Source organism: Podarcis muralis, chromosome 9 (assembly GCF_964188315.1).
Source record: "Podarcis muralis chromosome 9, rPodMur119.hap1.1, whole genome shotgun sequence".
Classification (NCBI taxonomy): domain Eukaryota; kingdom Metazoa; phylum Chordata; class Lepidosauria; order Squamata; family Lacertidae; genus Podarcis; species Podarcis muralis.
Window position 1 is genome coordinate 57,405,101 of NC_135663.1, and position 25,314 is coordinate 57,430,414.

General features: G+C 41.2%; 1 protein-coding gene across 16 annotated transcripts in view; it reads right to left on the reverse strand.

The window, feature by feature from the left end:
• Positions 1–1,029: 1,029 nt before the first annotated feature.
• Positions 1,030–25,314, reverse strand: part of APBB2 (amyloid beta precursor protein binding family B member 2) — a 177,190-nt gene continuing 152,905 nt past the window's right edge. For 13 of the 16 annotated variants that reach the window (XM_028744275.2, XM_077934304.1, XM_077934311.1 and 10 more), the window contains 6 exons: positions 13,107–13,221; positions 12,160–12,247; positions 11,576–11,659; positions 8,980–9,095; positions 6,939–7,118; positions 1,030–5,862 (listed from right to left, as the gene is read on the reverse strand). In XM_028744275.2, coding sequence (XP_028600108.2) covers positions 5,695–5,862; positions 6,939–7,118; positions 8,980–9,095; positions 11,576–11,659; positions 12,160–12,247; positions 13,107–13,221 — 751 coding nt within the window. In that variant the 3' untranslated portion in view covers positions 1,030–5,694. Of the gene's footprint in view, positions 5,863–6,938; positions 7,119–8,979; positions 9,096–11,575; positions 11,660–12,159; positions 12,248–13,106; positions 13,222–20,790; positions 20,961–25,314 lie in introns of those variants that run through there. The other 3 variants (XM_077934307.1, XM_077934313.1, XM_077934315.1) reach the window with 2 other exon arrangements.

Here is a 25,314-nt window from a genome sequence, read left to right on the forward strand (position 1 = left end):
TATGAAACAGTCTTCATTATATATAACATATCAGGAGCAATTAAGCATTTGGTGGTGGGTAAATTGAAGAGGATGCATAACGTGGCAAACCAGAAGTATTTTGGCTGGCATCTACAGTTGAGAGTACTATTGCGTTAGGTAATAATAATAATAATAATAATAATAATAATAATAATAATAATAGTTACAGATAGGTAGCCGTGTTGGTCTGCCATAGTCAAAACAAAAAAATTCCTTCCAGTAGCACCTTAAAGACCAACTAAGTTAGTTCTTGGTATGAGCTTTTGTGTGCATGCACACTTCTTCAGATACACTGAAACAGAAGTTGCCAGATCCTTCTATATAGTGAGAAGGTGGGGAGGCTATATAGTGAGAAGGTGGTGGGAAGGTGGGTTTAAGCTGCTGAATTGCAACTCATTACCAAACTTAAAGCCATGGAGAGACCTGGTCTGAACAAAGACATTGGATTCTTATCTCATTATACATGACAAAGCCATTTTTCACCTTCTCACCCCTTGCTTTTTCCTGTAAGACCTATTGCAGTCGTTAAGAGTCGTCAACAGGCTCATCACAGCTATCTGCCAATCACCCATTCCCACCACCATTCTGAGTAATACCCCTCCCCACCTTCTCACTATATAGAAGGATATGGCAACTTCTGTTTCAGTGTATCTGAAGAAGTGTGCATGCACATGAAAGCTCATACCAAGAACTTAGTTGGTCTTTAAGGTGCTACTGGAAGGATTTTTTTTGTTTTTAATAATAATAATAATAATATTTATTATTTATACTCCATCTGGCTGGGTTTTCCCATACTTTTGTATTAAATATTCAAAAATCATCTTTTTCCTTTAGTAAACCTACTCTCATTAAAATCTGCCCTATTTTATATTTTAATCTGGAGATTACATAGCTGAAAAGGAATAATAACCATTTCTTTTTACCAAGCTAAGACGAGTGTTTTTAGAATGGTGGCTTTTCTTGTGGAATCACGATTCTCCCAGCGACATAAACACAAGAGGCCAGCAGTTAATGCAGCTAAATTTATTCTTGCAACAGATTACATTTAAATGTGTAAAAAGTGGACAATGGTGGAAAAAACTTTTCTGTTTTAAAATCAACTACTTCACGTAATAGCGAGAGCTCTTACTGATAAACTGTGTGTATTTTCTCCTTTCTCTTTTGCAGATAGTGAAATAAATCAAACCTACTTCTGCTATTCACACTTCTCTCCCTCAAAATAACTATGCCTGCCAAAGAGAGGAGCTAATGATGGTAATGATAGAGCTCTAGAGAGGCTCAGCTTTTGTGAGCTAATGCGATAAAAATAGCAGTTTCCCTCCATATGTGATCTGTTTAATTGACTGCAGAGTTCTTTAACAAATAAACAAGTTCTTAAAGCTTTGTAGACGGCGCCATCTTTGTATTAAGCTTTCTGTAGATTTTCTTCTACTCAGCTATTAAAGGCTTTGCACACAAAGTTTATCATTAAGACCTCTTTGTTACAGAAGTAGGATTGATGGCGTTTCATGCAAATTTCTTTCAGTTTTTAGGCATTTCTTCATCTCTATGAAAAAACATGTTTTTTAAAGAAATAGTACTTGTTTTGTATAAACGAAGCAACAAGCAGCATCAAAGAACTGCTGTGGGTTGGGGCAGAAAAAAAGGCATTAATTAAGCTATCACAAATGACTGGTTAACAATCTCCCTTCCTTCAACGGAGTACGCAAATGAGGTGGTCCGTGAGAGCAGCATCTAACTTGCTTTTTGTGTTTTTAAAAAATAATAGAAGTTAGCTTTACATGTTATTTTTGCCATTTTACTTCTACATATTCAGTTAATTAAAAAGGTGACTACAAATAATTACAAAAATCCTCTGTCTTTAGGCAACCTATAGTACACTGAGATTACTTAGCACTGGATTATCGTGTGCGATCACATCCAGTAATAAAGATATGTCAACATAATCGAAGAATATTTCAGTAAAAATAGAATAAATAAAATAAAAATATTTAAGCTGTATTTAACAAGTTAATCAAAAAAAGACATGAAACGTCCAAGGCATAGTGAACATGGCTGCCTTGTGCAATTATAAAGAATGCATAGATAACAGAAGTGTCACTACAACATTGAGTAAGTCATTGGCATTTGTTCGCATTCAACCCATACATGTATTTTGGCCATCATTGAGAAATGTTTTATATTTTATTTGTCTGGTAAGAACTGCCTTGCTGCTTTCTGTTTCCAGCAATGGCCAGCCTGATGCCCTTTGGGAGCTCACAAGTGTGGCCTTCCCTATTGTTTAGTCCTCAGCATCTGGTATTCAGAGACACTACCTCTCCAATGGAGATTCCATAAAGAAGGTTCAGATAAAATAAGCTGATAACAAGTTTGATTTTCAAGGAGTGGGATGCAACTCTCAGCTGGTGGGACTTAAAACGCTGAAAAGAATAATAAAAAGGTTTTAAAGCTTTTGAAACTTTGCAACTAACCCAAAAGCTACTTGAAAAAGAAATGCTTGGTCTACTCAATGTTTTCAGCAAGCATGTCTTGCATTTTCTTCTGAATGTGAAAAGGTCATGCTCTAGAAAAACTTGATGCCAATTAAGACACAAATGAGTTAAGGTTTCCTGCTTGGGTTTGAGTACTTAATGAGAATGGAGCATAGCCATATAACAGAAATTATTGGTTTGCAATTTTATGATTTTTAATTTTTTTTTTATTTGAGGAGGAGAGCTGCTGGTAGTCAGCATGTACTTTCTAAAAATGGAGTGAGCCCTATTATTTTCTTCAGGAGGGAAGTGAGAATGGTAATACCTTAGCAAAGGCAGATCCAAGCATTTGTCTACTTTAGGAGCACAATGGATGTGACCTTTAGAGCAATAAAGCCAGGAGGCTACACTCCTTAGGGTTACTTCTCTTGGAAGGTAACGGATCTTATTACCTCTGTAAAGTTAACTAGAAAATAATAAGGGTTGAGTCAGACTTTAAAAAAAAAATCTCTTTATGCATAGGCTCATTTCTGGTCTTGTTAACCTGCAAACTATACATCATAAAAATGGGGAGGGGGGGAGTTGCTAAGTTTTCCATTTTGTAGCTCTTGGGACATTGTGGGCTAATTCACACATGCCTGAATTGATGATTCAGCAACTGATGACCTGCAGTTGGAGTGTGACCCTAGCTCCACTGAGAAGCGGTGCGTTTGAGGCGATATGGAAGGGGTTGTGATCCGGTGTCTCAGTCACACATGCAAGCCACTGCTCGAGGTGGTACTGATCAGGTGATAAACATGCGCATGAAAGCAAGCCCAATGCTGCCTTTAGAGAGGTAAAAGCAAGTGAGCACAATGCTTGGTTTGGCAGCAGCTGTTCCTCAGCGGAGGAGGGAAAAGGAAGAGAAACCTTTTAGGATATGTGAGCCAAATGGAAGCAGCTGTGGATGCTGAGATGTGGTTGGGGTTTTTTTTGCGCAGTGGACATCATCCCCCCCCCCAACTCTCTACTGTTCCTAGTTGCTCCTCTTCCTATCATTCGCCAACCTGTCTGTCTGCTTCAGAAGCACAAGAAACTCTTGCACACACAGACATTTTTGTGTACTGAAATTGCACATGCAGCACCGGCAGAATAATGTCTGTTTTGCAGAGTGCACTCATGGTGTCAAGCTACAATTGGGTACAAATTCTGTCAAAACACACTTGCATGATTGTGCGCATTGCTTTTCCTAAATGGAAGCAATTATTTGTGCAAGAAATAACTGGAAGGAGCATTTTTTTATCTTGACACCTTTCAGGACTGACACCACTGATTGACAGTAGTATAGTATTCTGCCTAATTCCTTATACTACAGATTGTGGGGCTACTACAGACTGATTCACACATGACTCCACATTGCACTTGTGAACAAACAGGAGGTTTTGTGGTTTACTCCTGTATGCATTGATATAATCTCCTCTTTAATAGTTTTTGGAGGAGAGTGCACAAACACAAGCTTGCCTTCCCTTACCCTCTTCAATTGTACATTCGACACTCTGGGGCCTCTGCCACGGCCCCAAGGCATGAATGGGTTCTAAGGCTTTTCCTCTGTCAGCTGCGCAAGTGAAAATGTGCTACACATTACACATGAAAAATATTAAAAACCATCCAAAACACATAGCATAAGGTGCAGTTAGAAGGAACTAGCATGTGGAGTTGGTCGTGGGATTTGCAACAAGTTTCACTTGGCACTGCAAAGGTCAAATGTGGTGGTCGGTGGGTGTTACAAAATCTATTGGGAGATCACATGATTTCTTAATTTAAAATCAAAGTAAACTATAGCTCCTTGGAAGGCTGCAAATTAAAATGGATCTTGCACAGCAAAAATGTCATTTAGGTGCGCTCAGCACCCAACCTCTGTGGGAATAAATGAAATGGAGGACATAGTTCTAGTGATAGAACTCAAGTAAGGAAAAACCCATGCACATTCACAGTCACCTAATGCAAACCCTGTCATAGGAAAAGTAACAAAGGATACCTTAATCTTCCTTCCCCTTTTCAGTTAAAGAGGTTTTACTCATGCTGTATTGCTGAAATTCCATTTCTGATGCACTGATCCTTGTAGACGACTGGTCAAGGATTAAGGTACATTTTGGCTTTACTATTTTTAACCTCATGCATCTATCAGGTCCTTACCTTTGCTTCCTGCCTGTATCAGGGTAGAAACATTTAAAAGCATAGACCAGCATCTATAGAAAATGCTAAGAAGCGCTTGAGCCTTAGTGTCACCAGTGCTGTGATTTATGTTTTGAAACAAAAATCCCAGCATATCCTCCCAGACTGCTCTCTGAACTCCTAAATGACAAGCTCGATTTCAGAACTGAAGGGCATTTCAAAGGTGATGATCTGCTACGGGGGCAGTGCTTCTTTACGAGAAAAAAGCATGCAAACCAAATGTAGTTAATACCATGCGACAATAGAGCACATCTATTTTCTTGTGCATACATATGCCTGGGAAAGGGTCATTCCCAGCACCGGCATGTCACTGAAACCGATACACATGTGATTGTCACAATTATAATATCGTTTGCACGCTCCTTCCAATCAAACTGCAATCTGCATAGGAAACTGTCGTGTTGAAGCAAACCCAACTGGCCGACAGAAGATGAAAAATGGTTACTAGGGTGCACAAGATGGAAGATTGGTTAATGAATGCAGTTTCTTTTTTAAAAAAGCAGCTCAATATTCATATTACAATAATACAATGGTAACTAATACTTGGTATGTACTTCAGTGTTAAAAATGAGGACAAAGTGCTGCAGGATACAAGGACTGCTTGTGACAAATCCCAACCAGGATGGGGATGAATATCAATTTGGGCATGGTTCTCTCCGAAGAGCAATGTGCCATAATCCTTTCTGGTGTATGTGTGAATTTAAGTAACGTTCATAATATTTACACAGTTGGAAAACAGACCTTCCACTTCATGGTGTGAAACCTCACAGCAAAAAAATTACTCATGCTTCTTTTCATATCACATGATGGTGGCAAGAACGAGAGAACATGCTTTTGTCTAATATTATTTGATAAGGGTAAATTCTCTGAAGACAAAGCATCACCAATTTAAACTGGAAGGCCAAAAATCAGTTCATCTTCTTTAACGTGGCTACTGTATCTTCTGGTAGATGTTTTCTGAGAAACCATTTCTTTTCCTGCAGGGCTGCTATGGCGTGTCCGTAACGGGACGTTTCTGTTTCAAAGTGTCAATGAGGGACAACATCCCCCGTTTTACATTAGTCGTGACTCTTCTGGTCATCGAGTCTGCAGGAGGAGGCGGCGGCCGGACTTTTTGTGAAGGAGGTCTGGCTACCAAGCACTTCTGGTATCGTAGCTGAAAGAAAGCAAAGATGTTCTGCAATCATTAGCAAGGCTCAGTACCTTGAGCTTTCCTCACTATGTTCTGCAACATCATTTAGGATTTGCTTCCGAGTAGGCAAGACACACACATATCATGACCCATCAAGCTTAAATGCGACCCATCAAGCTATGTATGGTAAATTTAAAAGCAACAACTATGTATGGTGGTTGATCAACCTCCTAATTTTGCTACCTGCATGGGATTGGTTCGTCACAAGTTTTGCAAATCTGCCCTTAGACATGGCACTCGTAGATCCTTAGAGCGGGTCTTTCCTCATTTTGGCAGTTTCTTACATTCTCTGCACAATTATTACATGTTAGCGGGGACAACGCATCATTAAGATATTGGATACACAACCGTCCTTTCTAATACAAGGAGTAACAACTCACCATGTTGGCAGATTTGTCTTAAGTCTTCCACCTCTAAATCTAAAAGAATATAATTTGATGGTAGTGGCTGGGATTGAACGTTATTGTGTTCTGATTGCCAGAAGTTGCTCAGGTTAGTGCTAGTATTTTCTCTATTAGCCCAAGGGAACGGATGACAATTTTGAAGGATGGTACCCACTAAACCCTCTGGAAGCAGATGCTGAATAATACCACTGAAGCAGGGAACTCTGGTTATTCTCATCAATCTTACAATTTGTTCTTCCCATTGTCTCCTTTCTATAAAGACACATTGTTCTCTTGCAAAAGGCTGGCGCTTGTTTCCTCGACTCTGATGCTTTATGCTACTTATCTGGTTTTCAGTCTGTGCACGTAACAGTTCACAATATTGACTGCTAATAGCATTAAAGCAGAGGAGGGGGAGAGAGCTGACACTAATATTTAGAATCATGGTGTTAAATGTTAAGATCCGAGTGCAGAACTGGGGAGAGAATTGTAATTTATCAGGGCGCTCTGAAAAATGAATAGAAATATTGTTTTCCTGTCATTTTGCGTTCATGCTAAATACTACAAAATAATATTTGAGGGGGATTTCATGTACTGGTTTCTTTTAATTTTCTAATAATTCTACAAATTGTACTACAGTTTTCTGTGGTCACTTACCATACAAGCCGCCTGGACGGCTTCTGATACGTTGCCTGCATTGGGCTCACACCAGAAAACGTGGCACTCAAAATGCTGGTTCCCCGTATCCATTATGAAGGCAAACGTATGGATATCTTTGCCCACTCCCATAAAAGACAAGAACCGTACACGACATTCCACCACAATTTCCTCTTCATTCTAGTTAGGAAGGAAGAATTCATGTTACTACAAATAAAAGTTTCAGAGGTAGCACTGAAGAAACAATTATTAGTCTGAGCGCTGGAAGCTCTGATTCTTGGAAGGTCACCAGTTATGGACCAAGGAACAAACCTGGTGTAACCTTCCAAAATGCAGTAACTGTCACAGCATCCCGAGTTTGGAGGCTGATTTGCAAATAGGCATGCAGGGTCATGCAGTTTCACACACAATGATAACATTCTTTCATATTTATTTTTTAAAGGTTGCCAAGCATCTTAATAAACAACAACTCCTCTCTTTTATTTAAAAAAAATCACCTTAAATCAGTATGCAGATATGCAAGAAATTAATTTGAGGGGCATTAACCAAAAACTAGAGGTTACTTATTGTCCTAAACTACCTGGGGTTCATTGTGTGCCCATCAACTTCTCAAAGTAGGGTAGAAAAATACCCAAGCATCTTGCCCATATTATTAATTCCATGTTTTTTATGGCTATACCATTTCAAGGGGACTAGAGGTGATCTCTGCTCTATGTCCATGTAAATTTCTGTGCATATATCGCCTTGAGATGGTTGTTTAGAAGGTGACTGTAAATGACAACAACAACAACAATAACAATAACAGTTACAAAGCACTGCAGGGAAGCATTGGGCTCAATGAGTAAATTTTAACCCAGTAAGGTTAATTTTGTGAGGCTGGCTTTATTTTGACACAAATTAACCATCTCATAGTGCAAACCTGATACACTGATTTCTTGTTGGTAACGTTCCTTTGAAAAACCAAAACATAACCTTATTAGGCTATTGGGGTATGTTGGACCCACTGTATATTTACAGTAGAACTTCTACTTACAACCGCTTCCACTCGTGGATGCTCCAAGTTGCGACCACGGCAAACCCAGAAGTAACCGGCGGGTTTGCTGCTATTTGCACATGTGCAGGAGCGGTGATTGCTGTTTGCACATGCGAAGTAATGGGCAATCACCGCCCGCGCATGCGCACAACGGCGCCTCTCCCAGCAACCCATTTTGCCATAAGGACAGGTCTCCGTAACGGATTGTGGTCTTGAGTAGAGGTTCCACTGTATATATTTTTACCATCAGTCCAGTATTTAGTCTAGCCATTTTTTGTTTGTTTCTGATTTGCTCGCTCTTCGGTTATGAGGCCAGTATTGCACATATAACACCTCATCTGTTTTCTTCTCCAGGGATTTCTGATATTCCAATAAGGAATTTAGGTTAATATTGTGGGGTATAATGTACCTTGGAATGGAATATTAATATAATCCCTTTTTCTATGTTAGACGGCAGTCATTCTTGAAAACAGACAGGGACTATATTTCTAGCTAGGACTCTAAAGGGATTCACTGGACTCCAACATCAGATTAATATTATCCAAAAAGCTGGTGCGTGAGGGTTAAGTTCACTGAACTGTTAGATCATGACTGAGATCTATATTAGACATTATATTTCCCGTAAAATCTTAGGCAAGTGGGTTTTCTTCTCTGTTTATTAAGCTGGTAGTTTTGTTATTTTTACAGGAGAAAATAGCAACATATGGCAGAAATGAATATCTTTAAAATGCCATGCATACCATCAACGGTTGCCAAATTTGCTCTGGCAGTGCATATGGCGGCTTCTATTTATCTCAAATAAAATCGACTAAAAGGGAAGTTTGAGGAAAACAAAGCACTGGCTAAATAAGAAGCCACACATTCTAGTATCAACTACATATAATAATAATAATAATAAATTTTATTTATATCCCGCCCTCCCCAGCCGAAGCCGGGCTCAGGGCGGCTAACAACAATAAAACAGTACAAAGCATTTCTGGTTTTTAGAGAGGCCAGGTTGTGCCTTACCCCTTCGCTGATGACTGTCACTGTAGCATCTGCGACATTCATGGTGACAGGCACCCAGTCGTCTCGGCTGGAGGAGTCAATGAGGCTTTCTATAGCGGAATTCAGGGTGTCCATACCTGCAGTTGCAGAGCAACAGAGACAAGATCACTAACGGAGAGTCAGTGTTTTATGGCAGGAAGAATATCAGGCATTAAGCTCATGGGGTGTGTGTTTGTTTTAAAGTAAGATTTTATTAAAGATTTTTCATGTCAGTAAGATAAAAGAAACAAATCCAGTTTTTCTGGGGGGGATGCGGAGGTACGCATACCCCTAAACATTTTATGAATCTAAGTTTGGCCTCATTGAAGGGCAGTATTTCAATATGAGTAGGAAAACGAGAGTCCCCCCTGCAAAAAATTAAAGAAAAAAACGAAAACAGGGAAAGAAAGAGAAAACACCAAAGGAAGACCCAGAAAATAGAAGAAAAATTACGTTTGACAGAGAAAAACTATTGCTGACATTTATTATTATTATTATTATTATTATTATTATTATTATTATTATTAGAACCCCTTTTGGACTTTTTTGCGTTAAAAGGAAAATGAATTAATCTATGTAGGTCAGAAGATTGAGAAAATATTGCCTAGTAGAAAGTGGAACAGTTGGGTGTCATTTTAGAGTGAATATTTTGAATAATGTCTTCTATGTAACTGACAGGTGTAAAATCGGACGTCCTTTTTATTTTTCTTCTCTTTTCACTGTGGTTTTGGGGCACAAACTCCCAGCCTGACTCACATTGGGGGTGTGGGTGTTTTCTGGGAGAATAAAATGAGATGAAACCCATATATGCTACCCTGAGGAAGGGTAGATTAGGCATGCTAATAAAAGTTATAAAATATAGGGGTGTCCATTCGCCCCATAGGACGCACACACATTTCCCCTTCATTTTTGGAGGGGAAAAAGTGCATCCTATAGGGCGAAAAATACGGTAAATGTGAATATTATTAGAAATATGAATTTGGAGAACTGCTATACAGGGGTTATAATGAAATTCAGTAAGAGGGGATTTGAGGAAGTCAGTTATCAATGTAACGAGAATTAGAGATTTGAAGTAAGAATTCTGTTTTGTGTTTTTCTCCCACCCCCTTTTCTTTTTTCTTTTCTTGTGTGTTTTGTAATGTTTTCCTTTACCCCCCTATGTGATAAATGTGGAAACCAATAATTTTTTTTGAACCCCCCCCAAAAAACATAAATACACTTTTTCCAAAAGGTTTCCACAATTTTGGCCACTAATGTAGAAAGAAGGGGAAGCAGTGGTGGTGGCTTGCCGGGGGGGGGGGGGCAGATGAAGTGGTGCTCCCTTGGTGGCGGCGGCACTGTGTTTGTGGGAATTGGAAGGGCGAAGCGGTTGCCTCACAGGTATGTGCGCACATGCAGGGCTGCCACCAACTCAGAGCTCTCTTGAACCCCCCTTTTCCTTGCCTAGTCACATCCCTGTCCCAACAAGGAGGCCACACCTGCCGGGAGTACGCCAGTACCTCTGCCAGTGCTAGATTTAGGGCGGTTCCCCTGCACAAGGCGCTGGGTTGAGGAAGCGCAAAATGGAAAAGATCCGCCACTGAGAAGATTCATTTGTGGGGCGCCAAATTGTGGCCTTGCTTGGAGCACCAACACGACCAAAGTCTGCCCCTGCCTTCATTCCTCTCTCGTAAGCCACCACTGGGAATCAACATGGTTCCTTCTTCTTCACTTTTTCAGTGCAGTGGTACCTCGGGTTACATACGCTTCAGGTTACAGACTCCGCTAACCCAGAAATAGTACCTTGGGTTAAGAACTTTGCTCCAGGATGAGAACAGAAATCGTGCTCCGGCGGCACGGTGGCAGCAGGAGGCCCCATTAGCTAAAGTTGTGCTTCAGGTTAAGAACAGTTTCAGGTTAAGAACAGACCTCCGGAACGAATTAAGTACTTAACCCGAGGTACCACTGTATTTAGGATGGAACAGACTTGCAAAACATGGAAGTGGCCGGGCTCCGAAGAGCCACTTCAGCTGTGTCCAAGCGTTTCGGCACAACTAACAGGTTTGGACTTTTCTTTCTCTCTTGGAAAAGCGGGCACCCGCATGCCATACCTCAAGCCACGTTTTACAGTCAAAAGGGCTTTGCCATTCTGTATTGGGTGAGGTCAGCTCTTTTGAGAAATATCAATTCGAAGCTTTGTGCAAACATCTAAGTGGCATATGAATTAATAAGCAATAAGTTCAGATTCACATATTAACATTTTGACCATGTTATTTCACATTTGACAAGCAAATTGAAATTATTCAATTTTATCTTTCATGCCATGCACATCTCTGCAGTAACTCCTAATCTAGTAGAAGCTGGATCAAATCCCAACCGCCTTATAATTAATTTGGAATATAACTGTCACTGTCTGGCCCCACAGTTAATATCGCTAACAGATCTGAATAACCATAACACCCAAAGTATGCACACTGAAAGTTTGGAGAAATTGAGACGTGTATCCATCACCTATTTTAATCCTCCGTCAATGAAGAACAGAGCGCTCAGATGCTAAAGAGCAAAGATTAAGGGAGTTATGGACAAAGATTCAACCTACCCACTGGCTTAGCTACAGGTAACATGCCCAAGTACTGTACATGGAACTTCTGGACCAGCTCAGTCTTTGGTGTTGGGAAATCTACTGCATGGGAACAAAAAAATCGATTTCAACTTATCAAAATTCACATCAGGCAAAATATCCTTATTTCAAGGGCAGAATAAAATAATTCATCAGGTAGTCGATCTCTTAGGGATATCATTATTGATTCTAATAAATCTGTACTCCTTCTACCTACTATCGCACATTAAAAATGAGCCAGAGTAACTTCTGGGGAATTTTTAAAAAAGTACATCATCATCTTTTATTCTTGTAAAGTAAAAACAGACAAATCTGTTTAGCAGATCTTGCCTGCTCCAAATAAAGGCACAGAAACAACCCAAGAGTCTTGTGGCATCTTAAAGACCAAGGAAGTTATTTTGACCTTCGTTCATGCTTCAACAGACTTAACATTACCCCTCTGGAAACACGCTGTGAAAATTCTTTTTAATTTTTTTTTAAAAAGTGGTTATTTATTAGTATTTAATTAATAAGTCACCTGTTTGAGACTACATAGTGAAGACAACATCCCAGTCACACAGTACCTTGCAAGGGAACATCCAGGGTGACATTTGTCCGCTCTTGTAATGAACTGCAAGCCACAGCTTTGGCATTCTTCCGTTCAGCCATAATCTGGAGAAACAGTGATCATATTATTACGATTATTATTTATTAAATTTGTAGGCCGCCCTCCATCCATAGATCTCGTCGTACAATCCTAATCCTGAAGGCCCTTAAAAAGGAGTGTTTCTCTTTTTCACCGTAACTCAGATGGGTTAAGGAACTACGGCTACAATCTTATGCACACCTACTTGGGAGTAAGCCTCATTGAACTCGTTGGGGTTTCTTTCCCAAAAGGATTGGGCTGCCTGCATTTAAATTTAAAGAGGCATGTTTGATAACCTGCAGTGCAAATATTGATGGAGGGATGGGAGGTTTTCGCTACCTTTACCAAATGCACCACATCAAAAAGCTTAATATATAAAAGTTCTTTGCAATCTGGTACTCTGTAACAACCCCCATGACCTTTGGGGGCAGAACAATTGAGTACGGAGATCTTGTCTGCAGCATAACCAGTGATAAGGACAAAGGCTATAGGCACTTCACGTACCATCGTAAGACCTTTTATGTCTCCCCTCTGAGCTAGCGGTGTTGATAAAACGCTACACACCTTATGGGGGCAAGGCAGGGCCATTTCTTTCCGTAGCCTCCCATAGGATACTGTCAACAGGTCAGCCCTAGAATGTGTTGAGCCCTCTTTCCTCTGCTGCTAAACATTATATTTAGAAGCAGTTTCTCCTGCACAGAAATGTATGCCAGGCAACTGTTTGTGTGGAAGCTTTGGTTTGGACCTATACTCTTAAATGGCACAGAAATAGATTGCCCTGGAATCAGGGAGACTTCATGTAACACGCTCGGGAGTGTTGTATGGGGGTATGTTCACACAGGAAAGGGGAGAGGATAGAATGAAAACAACAAGAAGAAAGCTTGCCTTAGAACAGATTTCGTGCAGGCTTGTGGCAATGGCTTTTGCTGGCGTGTCACATCGAAACACGTGGCACTTCAAAATCCTCGTCTCACGGTCTCTTGCTACATAGGCAAAATCTCTGTACAAACAAAATTAATTACCTTATTCAAAGCAGTATCACCCACAGAAATACCTGCTTCAAAAAGAACACAGAGGAACAAAGATCACAACGGCTATGCTCTTGCCTCCAGATTCTGAATGAAAACCACAGGAGAGGATTGTGGTCTCATGTTTGCATTCTACTTGCAGGTTCCCCAAAGGTGCCTGGTGGCCACTGTCAAAACAGGACCATTGTCCTGATCCAGAAAGCTATTCTTATGTTCTTAAAGATGACAACTGAATGGTCAGAACTTACTCGTTCCACATACTTAGTAGCTATCGCCATAAAGGTAAAGGTAAAGGAACCACTGACCATTAGGTCCAGTTGTGGCCGACTCTGGAGTTGCGGCGCTCATCTCGCTTTATTGGCCGAGGGAGCCGGCGTACAGCTTCCGAGTCATGTGGCCAGCATGACTAAGCTGCTTCTGGCGAACCAGAGCAGCACATGGAAACGCCGTTTACCTTCCCGCCAGAGCGGTACCTATTTATCTACTTGCACTCTGACGTGCTTTCAAACTGCTAGGTTGGCAAGAGCAGGGACTGAGCAACGGGAGCTCACCCCGTTGCGGGGATTCGAAACGCCAACCTTCTGATCGGCAAGTCCTAGGCTCTGTGGTTTAACCCACAGCGCCACCCACATCCCTTACCTATCGCCATAAAAACAATTACATGGGCCTGCGTCCTAGTGAGGGATTCCAAAGCACAATTCCCTTTGTTGCAGGAGCAGAGCACATGCTCTCCGTGCAGAAGGTTTCAGGTTCAACCTTTGGTGTCCGCAGGGAGTGCTGGCAAGAACACGTGCCTGAAAAGACTTGGGAGCTCTTGCCAATGAGTCAACAATACTTAACTCAAGGGCCTCACTTGCTATAAGGCAGATTCCTATGATTAAAAAAAAAAGGTTTGGAATGTACTGATAACCGTGTTATAATAACCACATCAGATGCTCTTAATACCGATGAAAAGTAACCACAACAAATGCTCTTAATGGAGACTGCGTTTTTTGGTCACTTGATCTTGAACATATCCAAGACCAGGCCTTTAACCTTTGCTGAGAATCTGCTTAGGGAGACACTGTTTGCTCCCTGCTACTCTGAAATGATCACACTGCCTCAATTCTCTTCCTTAGAAGTCCCCACGGAGGAGCTAAAGGCTATAAGAAGTGCAGTTTTCTATACATGCCATGATTCCACAAAGGGGGCAAAGCTGTCACCACAGGCAAAGAAATGGCATCGGCAGGTATCACTGGGAATGGGAGGGAGGAGGGTGGAAGGGACCGGCAACCATCTGCTGCAAAATTATCCATCAGCATTAGCAATCCAATGTGGATCCTTCCTTCCGGCAAGGTCCAAATGATAGGGTGACTTCAATATTTAATCCTATCAGATAGGGAGCTCAGGAAAATCCGTAGCGCAGTTTGCAAGGGCACTCCCCTGGAGCAGAGGTTCTGTTTAAAGGCTGCTGGAGAGAATGAGACAGGTTCGAAAGCTGCTACGCCTGAAACACTTTCCTCCCATGTAAGCCATTCTGTAGCAACAATTCACCCCTTCCCTGTACTGCCACCAAGGTACGGTGACCTTGAGCATCCATGACAATGCTAATCTCTTGCACAAAGGCCAGGGAGGGGGAAAGGTTACGGTCTCTGCAGATACAGAAGTGTTCAATATTGAATACATCACCGGAGCCCTTCATCTTGGCTTTCTTATCTATCTCTCTTACTGTGGAATCCTTTCTGGGTCATTTGCTCTGTTAACCTCAATTCTGCATTAGCTCATTTCAAACGGATTAATACGAGGAGAGATTTATGGGCAAACTGTTTACCTGATTTACTAAGGAATTTACAGGCTTCCCAGCTCCATGCTGGGAAACTTAGACGTCTGCATCGCGACAGTTCTTTGTAAGGCAAGGAGATCAGAAACCTTTTTGCATTTGGCTCTCGCTGAGGTGGCATGCGTGCATATATTCCATTTTATCCTCGCAACTGCCCCGAGGTGAGATTAGGCTGAGAGGAAGTGACTGGTTCCTGGTCACACAAAGAACTTTCAGGCTTTTGAATACCAGTCTCCCCAGTCCAATGCTATGAGAGCCAGTGTGGTGTACTGGTGAAACCAGTTGGGAAGTTCACTGAGCAATCTTGGGCCAGCGGCTGTCTCTTAGCCTAACCTCCCTCACAGGGTTGTTGTGAAGGTAGAATTGGGAGGGGGAGAATTATGGCTCCTTGAGCTGCTCAGAGGAAACTGACAAATAAATAAAGATTCACCACAATAGTACTTCAGTAGGGAGTGAGGGGCAGGGGCAATGAAAATGTCGGATTATGGATTATGTCCTAGAGGGGGGGGGGGGAAGGTCACGCTGTATAAAGGTCCAGCTAGGTCACAGTTGAATCTAGAAATTCTTTAACATGGACCCAGTATTCACTCCCTTTTTGATGGATTCCTATACTTGATAGTCCCCACTCTCAGCAAAAAGCTGTGACAAAAAGAAGTACAACTGGCTTTCTTTGATGCAGAGGATAAACAATATGGGACGACCTTCATACCCAGCTTGTAAGTTTATCAGAGGTAGTATGTTAGGACTAGGTAAACCCTGGCCTAATGCACCAAAGTTATTACAGTGGTACCTTGGTTTAAGAACAGCTTAGTTTATGAGCAGCTTGGATTAAGAATGCTGCAAACCCGGAAGTAGGTGTTTTGGTTTGCGAACTTTGCCTTGGAATATGAACATGTTTCGCTTCCTGTTGAGTGTGTTCCATTTGTAAATTGAGTCCCCCACTGCTTTGGGAGAACACACCTTGGTTTAAGAATGCCTTGGTTTAAGAATGGATTCCGGAACGGATTAAATTTGTAAACCAAGGTACCACTGTATTTTGGGTTGGGTCTTTTTTTGGGGGGGGGGGGGTTTGTTCACTGTGTAGAGGCTGAGGAGAGAAATGAAATGGCTGCAGTGAGCTCGGCAAGATCTGCTAAAGGGCACAGGACAGAAGGATGCGGTTCTGCGCTGAGAGGAGGCCACAGAGGAAACAAAAGGCGCTGCAAGTGTGACAAAAGTTATAAGCCATGCTGCTTATAACTTACATTCCGGTACAACTCCTTTTGTTTGCTTCAAATTGTAAACTCAGACCAGCCCCAAGGCTACATGGTAGAGCCCTCGCTTCGCTTTTCTTACGATCCCTTTTTGCTGGTTATGCTCTTCCTAAGTCAGGCCCATTGATTCTCCCTCTAGATGGGAGGTAGTTGCCCTTTGGGTTTGTGTGTCGAATTTGGTGAGCCTTCCGCCTTTTTCATTTCTTTAAATCGCAACTAGGAGTGCCTGGAAAGAGAGGGGATGCAGTTATTGCACCCTCAGCAGCTAGATAGGCAACTGAGCGCCACATGAAGGAGCTTCGGAGTCCGGACAAAAGGGACACAGCTGTGACTGAGGGAACCTATTTTGCTCTTTAGAAGAAACCATTGTCTATCTGTTTCACCTGGTTCAGGAACAAGTTAACAGGTGGAGTCAACGTGGCTGCTCTCTCAACATTGCTCAATGCAAAATATGCCCCCTATTAAAAACGGTTGCCAAACGAGGCCCCTGATCATAGTTTTCCAACACCTGCCACGTACTGTTTTATGCAGAAACAGCCGTTCACCAAAATATTAATTCTTTATGCATACACTCTGCCTGGTAGTAACGGCAATTATCAGCTAAAACTAGACTGAGCTGTTATGCTGAACCAAATCTGGAAAACAAGGGGGATTTCTTGGCAGGGCTAGAGGGGAGAGAATCAATTACATGTTATGGTATGCAAGGCTGTGGCTTTGTTGATTAGCCCAAGCACAAAATAATCCTTTTAATTTAAGGTACTCTGGTCAGCTTATTACAGAACAAGGTGGCCAGGGGAGAAAAATAACCCCTTCAACTGAAAGAAAAATGATGAAATAGAACAAATATGGGGGGAGGGGAGAGGTACTCAATTATTTTACTTTAATTCTTTTAAATGGTTATTCTTTGGGACTAATTGGATGGCCGTGCTTATTTAACACCCAGTTAAGCATCATTTAACCATGCAATGATGGTTATGTAGCGACATAAAACAGAATTTATGTGACCACTGCCTGGTATGAACGAGGCTAGTCATTATACTAATGCCCCTTGAGATTAAATGCAGCCTGAAAGAATTTCTATTATTAGGAAAATGAAGGGGCTGCAGCCACAAATTCATGCTTAGGGTTGCAGCAAGAAGTCCCACTTTTATAAGCCTTTAAAACATTGCACATAGGAAGCTTCCCAAGGGTGCAGCCATTCCCTGCTCCTGCGTTCTCAATTGATCCACTGTCTTGCAAACAATGACTGTTTTCACATGTGGCGTTTAAATTGCCTTTGGAGATTCAGTCCCACTCTTCTTTTTCATTGTTGTTTGTTGTCGATTGTTGTTTAGCATTAACATGTCACAAATCCATTTGCTTGAAGAATTCATTCATAACCAACGACAATAAGCTAACCGTGCTAAGAATTCTTCCTGTCAAATATTTTTCTGTCTACCAGTACACTCCAAAGAAAAATGACGTGTAGATATAAAGGTTATTCTTGGAGTGGCCAATGAGCTTCAGAGTGGATTCAGACAAGGTAAGTGTATAGTGTACAAATTAACTACCGCGAAACTTGAAACCCAAACACTGCAAACCCGGAAGTAAGTGTTCCGGTTTGCGAATTTTTTGCGGAAGCCAAACGTGCTCCATTTTGAGTGCCACACTTCCGTTTTGAGTGTTACGCTTCCGATTTGAGGGTTATGCTGAGGTCTGTCTGTTTTTGCTATTTATTTTGCGTTTTTTGTGGCTTTTTTCTGTTTTGCTTTTGTGACTGTGTGGAACCCAGTTCAGCTACTGATTGATTAATTGTGTGACTGCAGTACATTGTTTTATTGCTTTCACTTTATGGATCAATGGTCTTGTTAAATAGTAAAATTCATGTTAAATTGCTGTTTTAGGAGTTGCTTTTAAATGTCTGGAACGGATTAATCCATTTTGCATTACTTTCTATGGGAAAGCGCGCCTTGGATTTGGAATGGTTTGGTTTTGGAATGGACTTCTAGAACGGATTAAGTTTGAGAACCAAGGTACCACTGTATTAGACACTTAAAAAAACCCAAACCCACAGTTGGCCCTAGTACCTGACCTGTGAGATTGGCAACATAAGTACCAACCCTGTAGTTATTCAGCGAGGGGCTCATTTTCTCCAGGGCCCTCCTACTTTTCATCAACAACAGTTGGTGGGTTCGGTTCAGAGACTCACTTTTTCCCTTCTAAAAAGTAAGGGGAAATGTGTGTGCCTCTTATGGAGTGAATGCAGGCTGCGCAGCTATCCCAGAAGCCAGAACAGCGAGAGGGGTTGCTGCTTTCACTGCGCAGTGATCCCTCTTGCTGTTCTGGCTTCTGAGATTCAGAATATTTTTTTTTCTTGTTTTCCTCCTCCAAAAACTAGGTGCGTCTTGTGGTCTGGTGCGTCTTATAGAGCGAAAAATACGGTATACTGTAGAAGTAAATGCTGCATAGAGAAACCCTGAATTGTCAGGCAACTGTGTTTTGAGAGGTGCAAAGGGCCCTGTCCCTTGTAAGTTGGGCCATTAATTCATGGACATACACTAGTTTCCATGTTGGCCACACAGACGCTTCCTTCCTCTCATGAGAAACTTGCTTGATCTGAGGAAAATTAGATGCCCTCAAGAGCGCAACACACACAGCCAACATATTCCAGCAAGCGGCAATTTCACTCATTTCACTGCTTATCTTTTTACATCATCTCTGTATGCTATTTCTCTAACCTCATCAGCACACCAGTTGAGTTGTAATTCATGGTTAAATAAAAGCTAATTAACTATTTTGTGCGTTAAGTTAGACTGATTCTGCAAAAGTTGACACTCAAGTAAGCATGCCCTGGACAGTCAGTGTTCTGGTGCAGATTAAAACAAATCACACAGAGAACAATGTCTTCCTATCAAACGTTAGCCTTCAGCCTGAATTATCCATTGTCTTGTGGAATTCTGTCAGATCTCGGCTTGCTGATCTGTCTTTCAGAATTTCAGCGCTACCATTCTTTTCCACCTTAAGCAAAACAGTGGATTTTCAGTTCTTCCATAAAGTCCATGAAATATAAATACTCAGGAAAACCGCTATCTTATCCCCCTGGCATTGCTCCCTCCAGGGCATTGTAAGAAGATTGTACTGTTGTGGCTCACAGAGCTTTAGCTTTGAAGAGAAGAACTCCCTGATGCTATCAAAGCCAGTGACTTTTAAAAGTACTGAGCTCTGTGAAGAATACAACCTCAGACTTCTCTTGAATAATCCTTCTGACCAGCCCTGTAACACATACAATGGGCTCTGGAAATTTAGAATAATTGAAAGGTGGACTGCAGAGACGAAAGGGATCAGAGAGGCCATTTAGGCCTAGCCAGGCCACCCACCCCTTCACAGACTGAATAAACTAGCAAAAAGATATTCACCTAAATTCAATAAGCATGGGATAAAAGCATCACTATTTCTAAGCAGTGCTAACAGCAGGTTTGCAAAAGACCATCCAGGCACAAGAGGGAGGTATCAGCAGGAAATGGAAAACCAGGTAGGAGGAGGAGGAAGGGAACGGAGTATCTTGAACACACAGGCTCCATGCTGCAACATTTTGTTGCAGTTCCCACTTGTCCAAACTCTCTATCTTTTCCTAATGCAAATCTGTGGCCTTTTAAGAATAATGGAAAAAGACAAGCAACAGGGTTTGTGATACGTACACTGTGGCAAATTTAACATTTCTTTTGCTCTCATTGTATCTCATGCTACTTCTCTGTCTCTTGATTATAAGTTTAATCTTTGTGTCTGGGGGAAAAAGGTAATATGTGGAAATGACTTGAATGTTCACAAATTGCAAAGTCTTGCTCGTTTCCAGCAGTCTGCAAGGTTATAAAGGAAATGATAAAGTCTGATTCCCAAAGAAATGTTGAATGACCCTTCTGAGGCATAGCAGGCAGGTTTTAGGAGGGCAATCCTTGTTTTAAGACCCAGCCCAGAACCATATTTCTTTTTTTAAAAGGAGCATGAGATATCTGAAGGAGCCTAAACATTCCTTCTAGAGACAGATCAGGAATTCAGGCTCACTGGAAGAATACCTGTTTAACAGGAGTGAGGCAGGCACCTATGTTCTTCCCAGGTCTACAGCCTAGGAGTGTAATTTAATGGGGTTTTAAAAAATATAGTTCTGTTAAGATTCAGCTAGATTCAGCATTGGGACTGACTATCTAGGATCATGCAAACAAAACCAGACTGAATGGAAAATCCTTTCCCCCACCTTGGAGATGGGTGTTTTAATATTTTTCTTTTGGATAACATTTGAGTTGGCTTCTAAAATGCATCTATCTAAAGGGGTTGGAGAACTGCCATTTGACAAGGCAAAAGGGGAACTTACTTGATTACAGTTCTAAAGGCAAGAAACACATTTGCGTCAGAAGTATGGATTTGCAAGGCAACAACAGCTAATGCTGGTGATGAAAGACAGGAAGAAAACAGAATAGAGAAAAACAATTTACCTCTCTCTGAATCCCGGAAAAGCATGGAAAAACAGAGCAGAAAGAGAGAGTTAGAAAACATTCACACAGACAGCCCCAGTCACTCGATGCTCCTTGCCTGGTTTTCCTTACGAAGGTGCACTGAATCTATTCTGCTTCCATCCAGCCATTATTCTAGGATAAATTCTTTTTTTGTGACCAAGTCTGTAAAGTATTTTTGGAAACATACAATTGAGGCCAACAGGTATCAGTTGAATTTAGAAGGCCAGCAGCCCAGAAATATCAGCTGTGGAGGATAGGCTTAAAATATCACACACAAATAAGGGAAGCAGTTGGCAGAAGTGTCTACGGAAAGCCAGTCACAACAATCCTTGCGCTTGCAGAGGAAGATTGCATTTAAAGAGACAACATCAAGGAAATCATGGCGTTAACGCTACTGCAAAAAGGCTGTTTCAGCATTTTGAACATCCTATGCTTTTTCAAAATTCTCACCCGTTTTTTGTTATTTGCATTTGTTTATTTTTTGCTTTGGCTTTGGATGATGAAATAGAATGGCTGGGCTTAAAAAAAACCTGATGTAAAATAAAAGATGTAACCTTTATGGACATTTGGGATTATTTAAAAAGAAAAAAAATGCAAGGGAAGTTATATTAGCTGTTATAGCCAGTGAAGAAGAAAAATAAATTTAAGTTAAATGTAGTGAAGTGCAGTAGCTAACAGTTTCATCAGGTTCAAATCCTGCTTTTGCCACAAGCTCAGTAATAGCCTAAATAAACCAGGAAGCAGATAGCTTTATGTTACGGGCTCAACCCAGGATTGCAGTAAAGCCGTAAAGTCCACTAGCACACATCCCACACATATTATGGTCTACCAAGCCAAGTTTCTTGGCTCAATGTTACATGTGGATATAGAAATTCAGGCTCACACAGCATTAAAAAAACAACACCCTAGTGTTTAAGACGGCAAACATAATGGAATTTAAATCAAAACTGGATGAGATATTACTGAGTGCATGGAGTTCTCTATTTGCAGAACTATTGCTTCAGGCTCTTGGTAGCATTTCACACGCGGGTAACTTAATTTCATTGTTTGATAGTTAGGAAGGCAGAGAGGCAGATGTCTGAAAGATAATGCCACACCAACTGTTTCCAGCTACAGATTTGAAGAATAAATTTAGTGGGGAGGGGAGTTGACTTAACATCTCCTACTTAAGCCACCTTGAGCATGGCTTAGTATGGAAAGGCGGCATACAAATTAAAAAAAATGTTGCCGCTGCTGCGAAAGTCGCTGTGGCTATTTTACACACCCTTTGCTTGCAATGCTTAAAGAATTGGGGGGGATGCTGCAATATCTGCAATGTCCTTTTCATGCTAAATCCCTACAGATGCTCGAAACGATAGATGGATCTTCCCTGTAGTGGCTAATTAACCTTTAGAACACTGGCACTTCCAACATTACATGTGCATCACCACGGGCACTTCTGAGGAAGGGTGAATCATAAATAAACAAATATTATTTATTTGCATTAGCTATAAGCCACCGCTTATTTCCAGAACATGTCAAATGTGCAAAACACAAGAGCAGAAAAGACACAAGCGAGTTAATGATATACAGCACAAAAGCATATGGACAAGAAAAGAGAATCAAAGAGCACAACTACAAACTTATGTCTCTGCAATACTGTATGAAACTCCCTTCTATAATCACAATGGTTATTTCTTCCTCTGAACCTTTGGTCACTTCACTCCAGTTCTATCAGTAGCCAAGCCAAGAACAGTCAGACATGTAAAGAATTTGAAGTATCTGCCATAAATAGCATGCGACGACACCCTTCTTTTTGTCACCTGGCAAATATTCCATGACATAATTTAGATTCAGACATAAATTAGATCCATAATTTAGATCTAGTCCAGCCTTCTCCATCAGCCCCAGCCTGCAGTCCAAAACATCTGGAGGGAAGAAAGTTGAGAAAGGCTGGGCTACACCATTTCTCCAAAAGAGAATATTCCATTACTGCAAACTCTGCTCCACTGCTTATAGTGACTGGCTGACCAACTGCATATGTTTTAAAAGTAGTTTGCACTGGAGCCCTTGTGCAAACACGAACCTATTGCTTTCTGCTGTCTTTCCAATAGTCAAGATCTCAAATTCGTAAGTTCCCTATTTCCTCCGCCCTATTTCCTCCGTGCCACATAAGATCACTGAATAACTGCACTAGAGGTTTCATCAAATAAATTTATTAATAGACTGCTGAAAAAATTCTTGCAGGCTGACTTTTCTTTAATAATCAATAACATGTAAATTCTTTTTTTAAAAAAACAATTTCAATTGCTTTACTGTTTTATCATATTATCAACGCATAAGGTAAAAGGTAAAAAAGGACTCCTGGACGGTTAAGTCCAGTCAAAGGAGACTATGGGGTTGTGGCGCTCATACACAGGATAATAAGAAAGAAGAATAACATAAATATAAGACACACACACACAAATATTAATGGTTTAACTTATTCCTCCAACTGATTTGACTCTTATAAATCTTAACTTTTACTCCCCTTCCACTCTTTCTCTGGTTTCCTATCTGCTATCTTTTCAACTGTGTTTTCTTTCTCTACTAAGTTGTTTTCATTACCTTACATCATCCCACATTGTAACCTCTACTGCTGAGTATTGTCAGCCTGTTACGATTATTTTCTTGACATAATATTTTTCCACGTAATCTATATATATATAATGTAAATACTTGTGACACAGGTAGGGTGATGCATTCTGAACAAGTACATCCATCCTGAAAAAATAGGGCAATGGGCTATTTTATAAATGGAAGGCAAGGGCTTGGTCCATACAAAAGATTAATGTGGGTTTGATGCCACACGTGCCCCTAGCATCCTTATCTAAATGCCAGCCTACACCTTTTTGGAACCGAATCCAGATTCTTCAGATCCTCTGATAAGGGGGAAAACCACCGTAAAAACGCACATTGCCCAACAGTCAATGTAGTGAAGCACATTATGGTGGTGCAGTTCTGTGGGCAGCTCTTTACATGTTTGACAGCATTTCCTTATGTGCTCCCTATGACTACACCTCCTGTTTCCATTTGCTCCTTGCCTGAAATCAACCTAGCCATTCTAGCCTTTACCAGTTGCTGCTGAAGGCATGTTCATGGTCCGTATATGTATTTAGAGAAAGGCAACGGGGAAAGAAAATGAAAAAAACGCTTGCTCTCCTGATCCAAGAGAATTTCAGTATTCCTTCCTTCCTTCCTTCCTTCCTTCCTTCCTTCCTTCCTTCCTTCCTTCCTATCTATCTATCTATCTATCTATCTATCTCACATTCAAGCCATAAAAGAAACAACAGAGATGCTCTGAAAACAGCAGAACTTCCCCAATGATGCCTGAATCTCTAACAGTGCAACCTTAAATATGTTTATGTTTAGGTAAAGGTAAAGGCACCGCTGACCATTAGGCCCAGTTGTGACCGACTCTGGGGTTGCAGCGCTCACCTAGCTTTATTGGCCGAGGGAGCCGGCATACAGCTTCCGGGTCATGTGGCCAGCATGACTAAGCCGCTTCTGGCGAACCAGAGCAGCGCACAAAAACACTGTTTACCTTCCCGCCGGAGTGGTACCTATTTATCTACTTGCACTTGGCCATGCTTTCCAACTGCTAGGTGGGCAGGAGCAGGGACTCAGAGGCAAATCCCACTGCGTTCAATGGAGTTAACTGCCACATCAGTGTGCGCAGGGTTGCAGCCACTGATTGAAATCAAAAGCAAATCCTACTGAACTCATTAAGACTTACTTTATGAGTAAATATGCTCTGGATCAGGGTTGAAAAGCTGTTTTGTAACTGCTGGGGATGTTACAGTTTGGAAATTAATCCTATTTCTCTATGTGGTGTCGTGGACTTCTTGCAACTTAATAATTAATTCCACACAAGATAGAAACCCATTCAGCTGGCATACTTTCACAGCTGGATGATCCAGGCTTGGCTGAATGTCTGTGTTTTTCAAGAAATTCCCCTCAAGGCTAAAGTCGAATCGTATATTTTATAGAAGGCAAAAAGTGGGGCTTTCAACTCTGCCTTAATCGTAAATGAACCATGGCTTTTTCAAGACTGTGGAAAAAATACTGAGCGCACTGTGGGAAATGCATCTAAGCTGTTTTTAGCCCCAAAATGAACAAGCCCCTGTAGGGCCAGCAACTGTTTCTTGCATCAAAATATCAAGCTACTAGATCTGAAATGGAAACAGCTGGTGTTGATGTGGGTGTCTACAGAATCCATGGCTATTTAAAGGACCCTGGTAGGGATAATACTATGGCTTTCATATTTTTATTGGTAATGATTATCTAAAGGAATGTTGGGAAATCTCTGGCCCAGATTTTGCTAGGTTACAACCGCCATCAGCCCTCACTACTCCCTATGTTGACTGGAGCCGACGGAAATTTCCACAAGTGGGGTTCCCCCTTTCCCCTTAATGGGACCAGAGTTGTGTGGCTGGTCTGAAGAATCCTTAAATAAGTGGCACCTGGAGCTATTTTGCGTGAGAC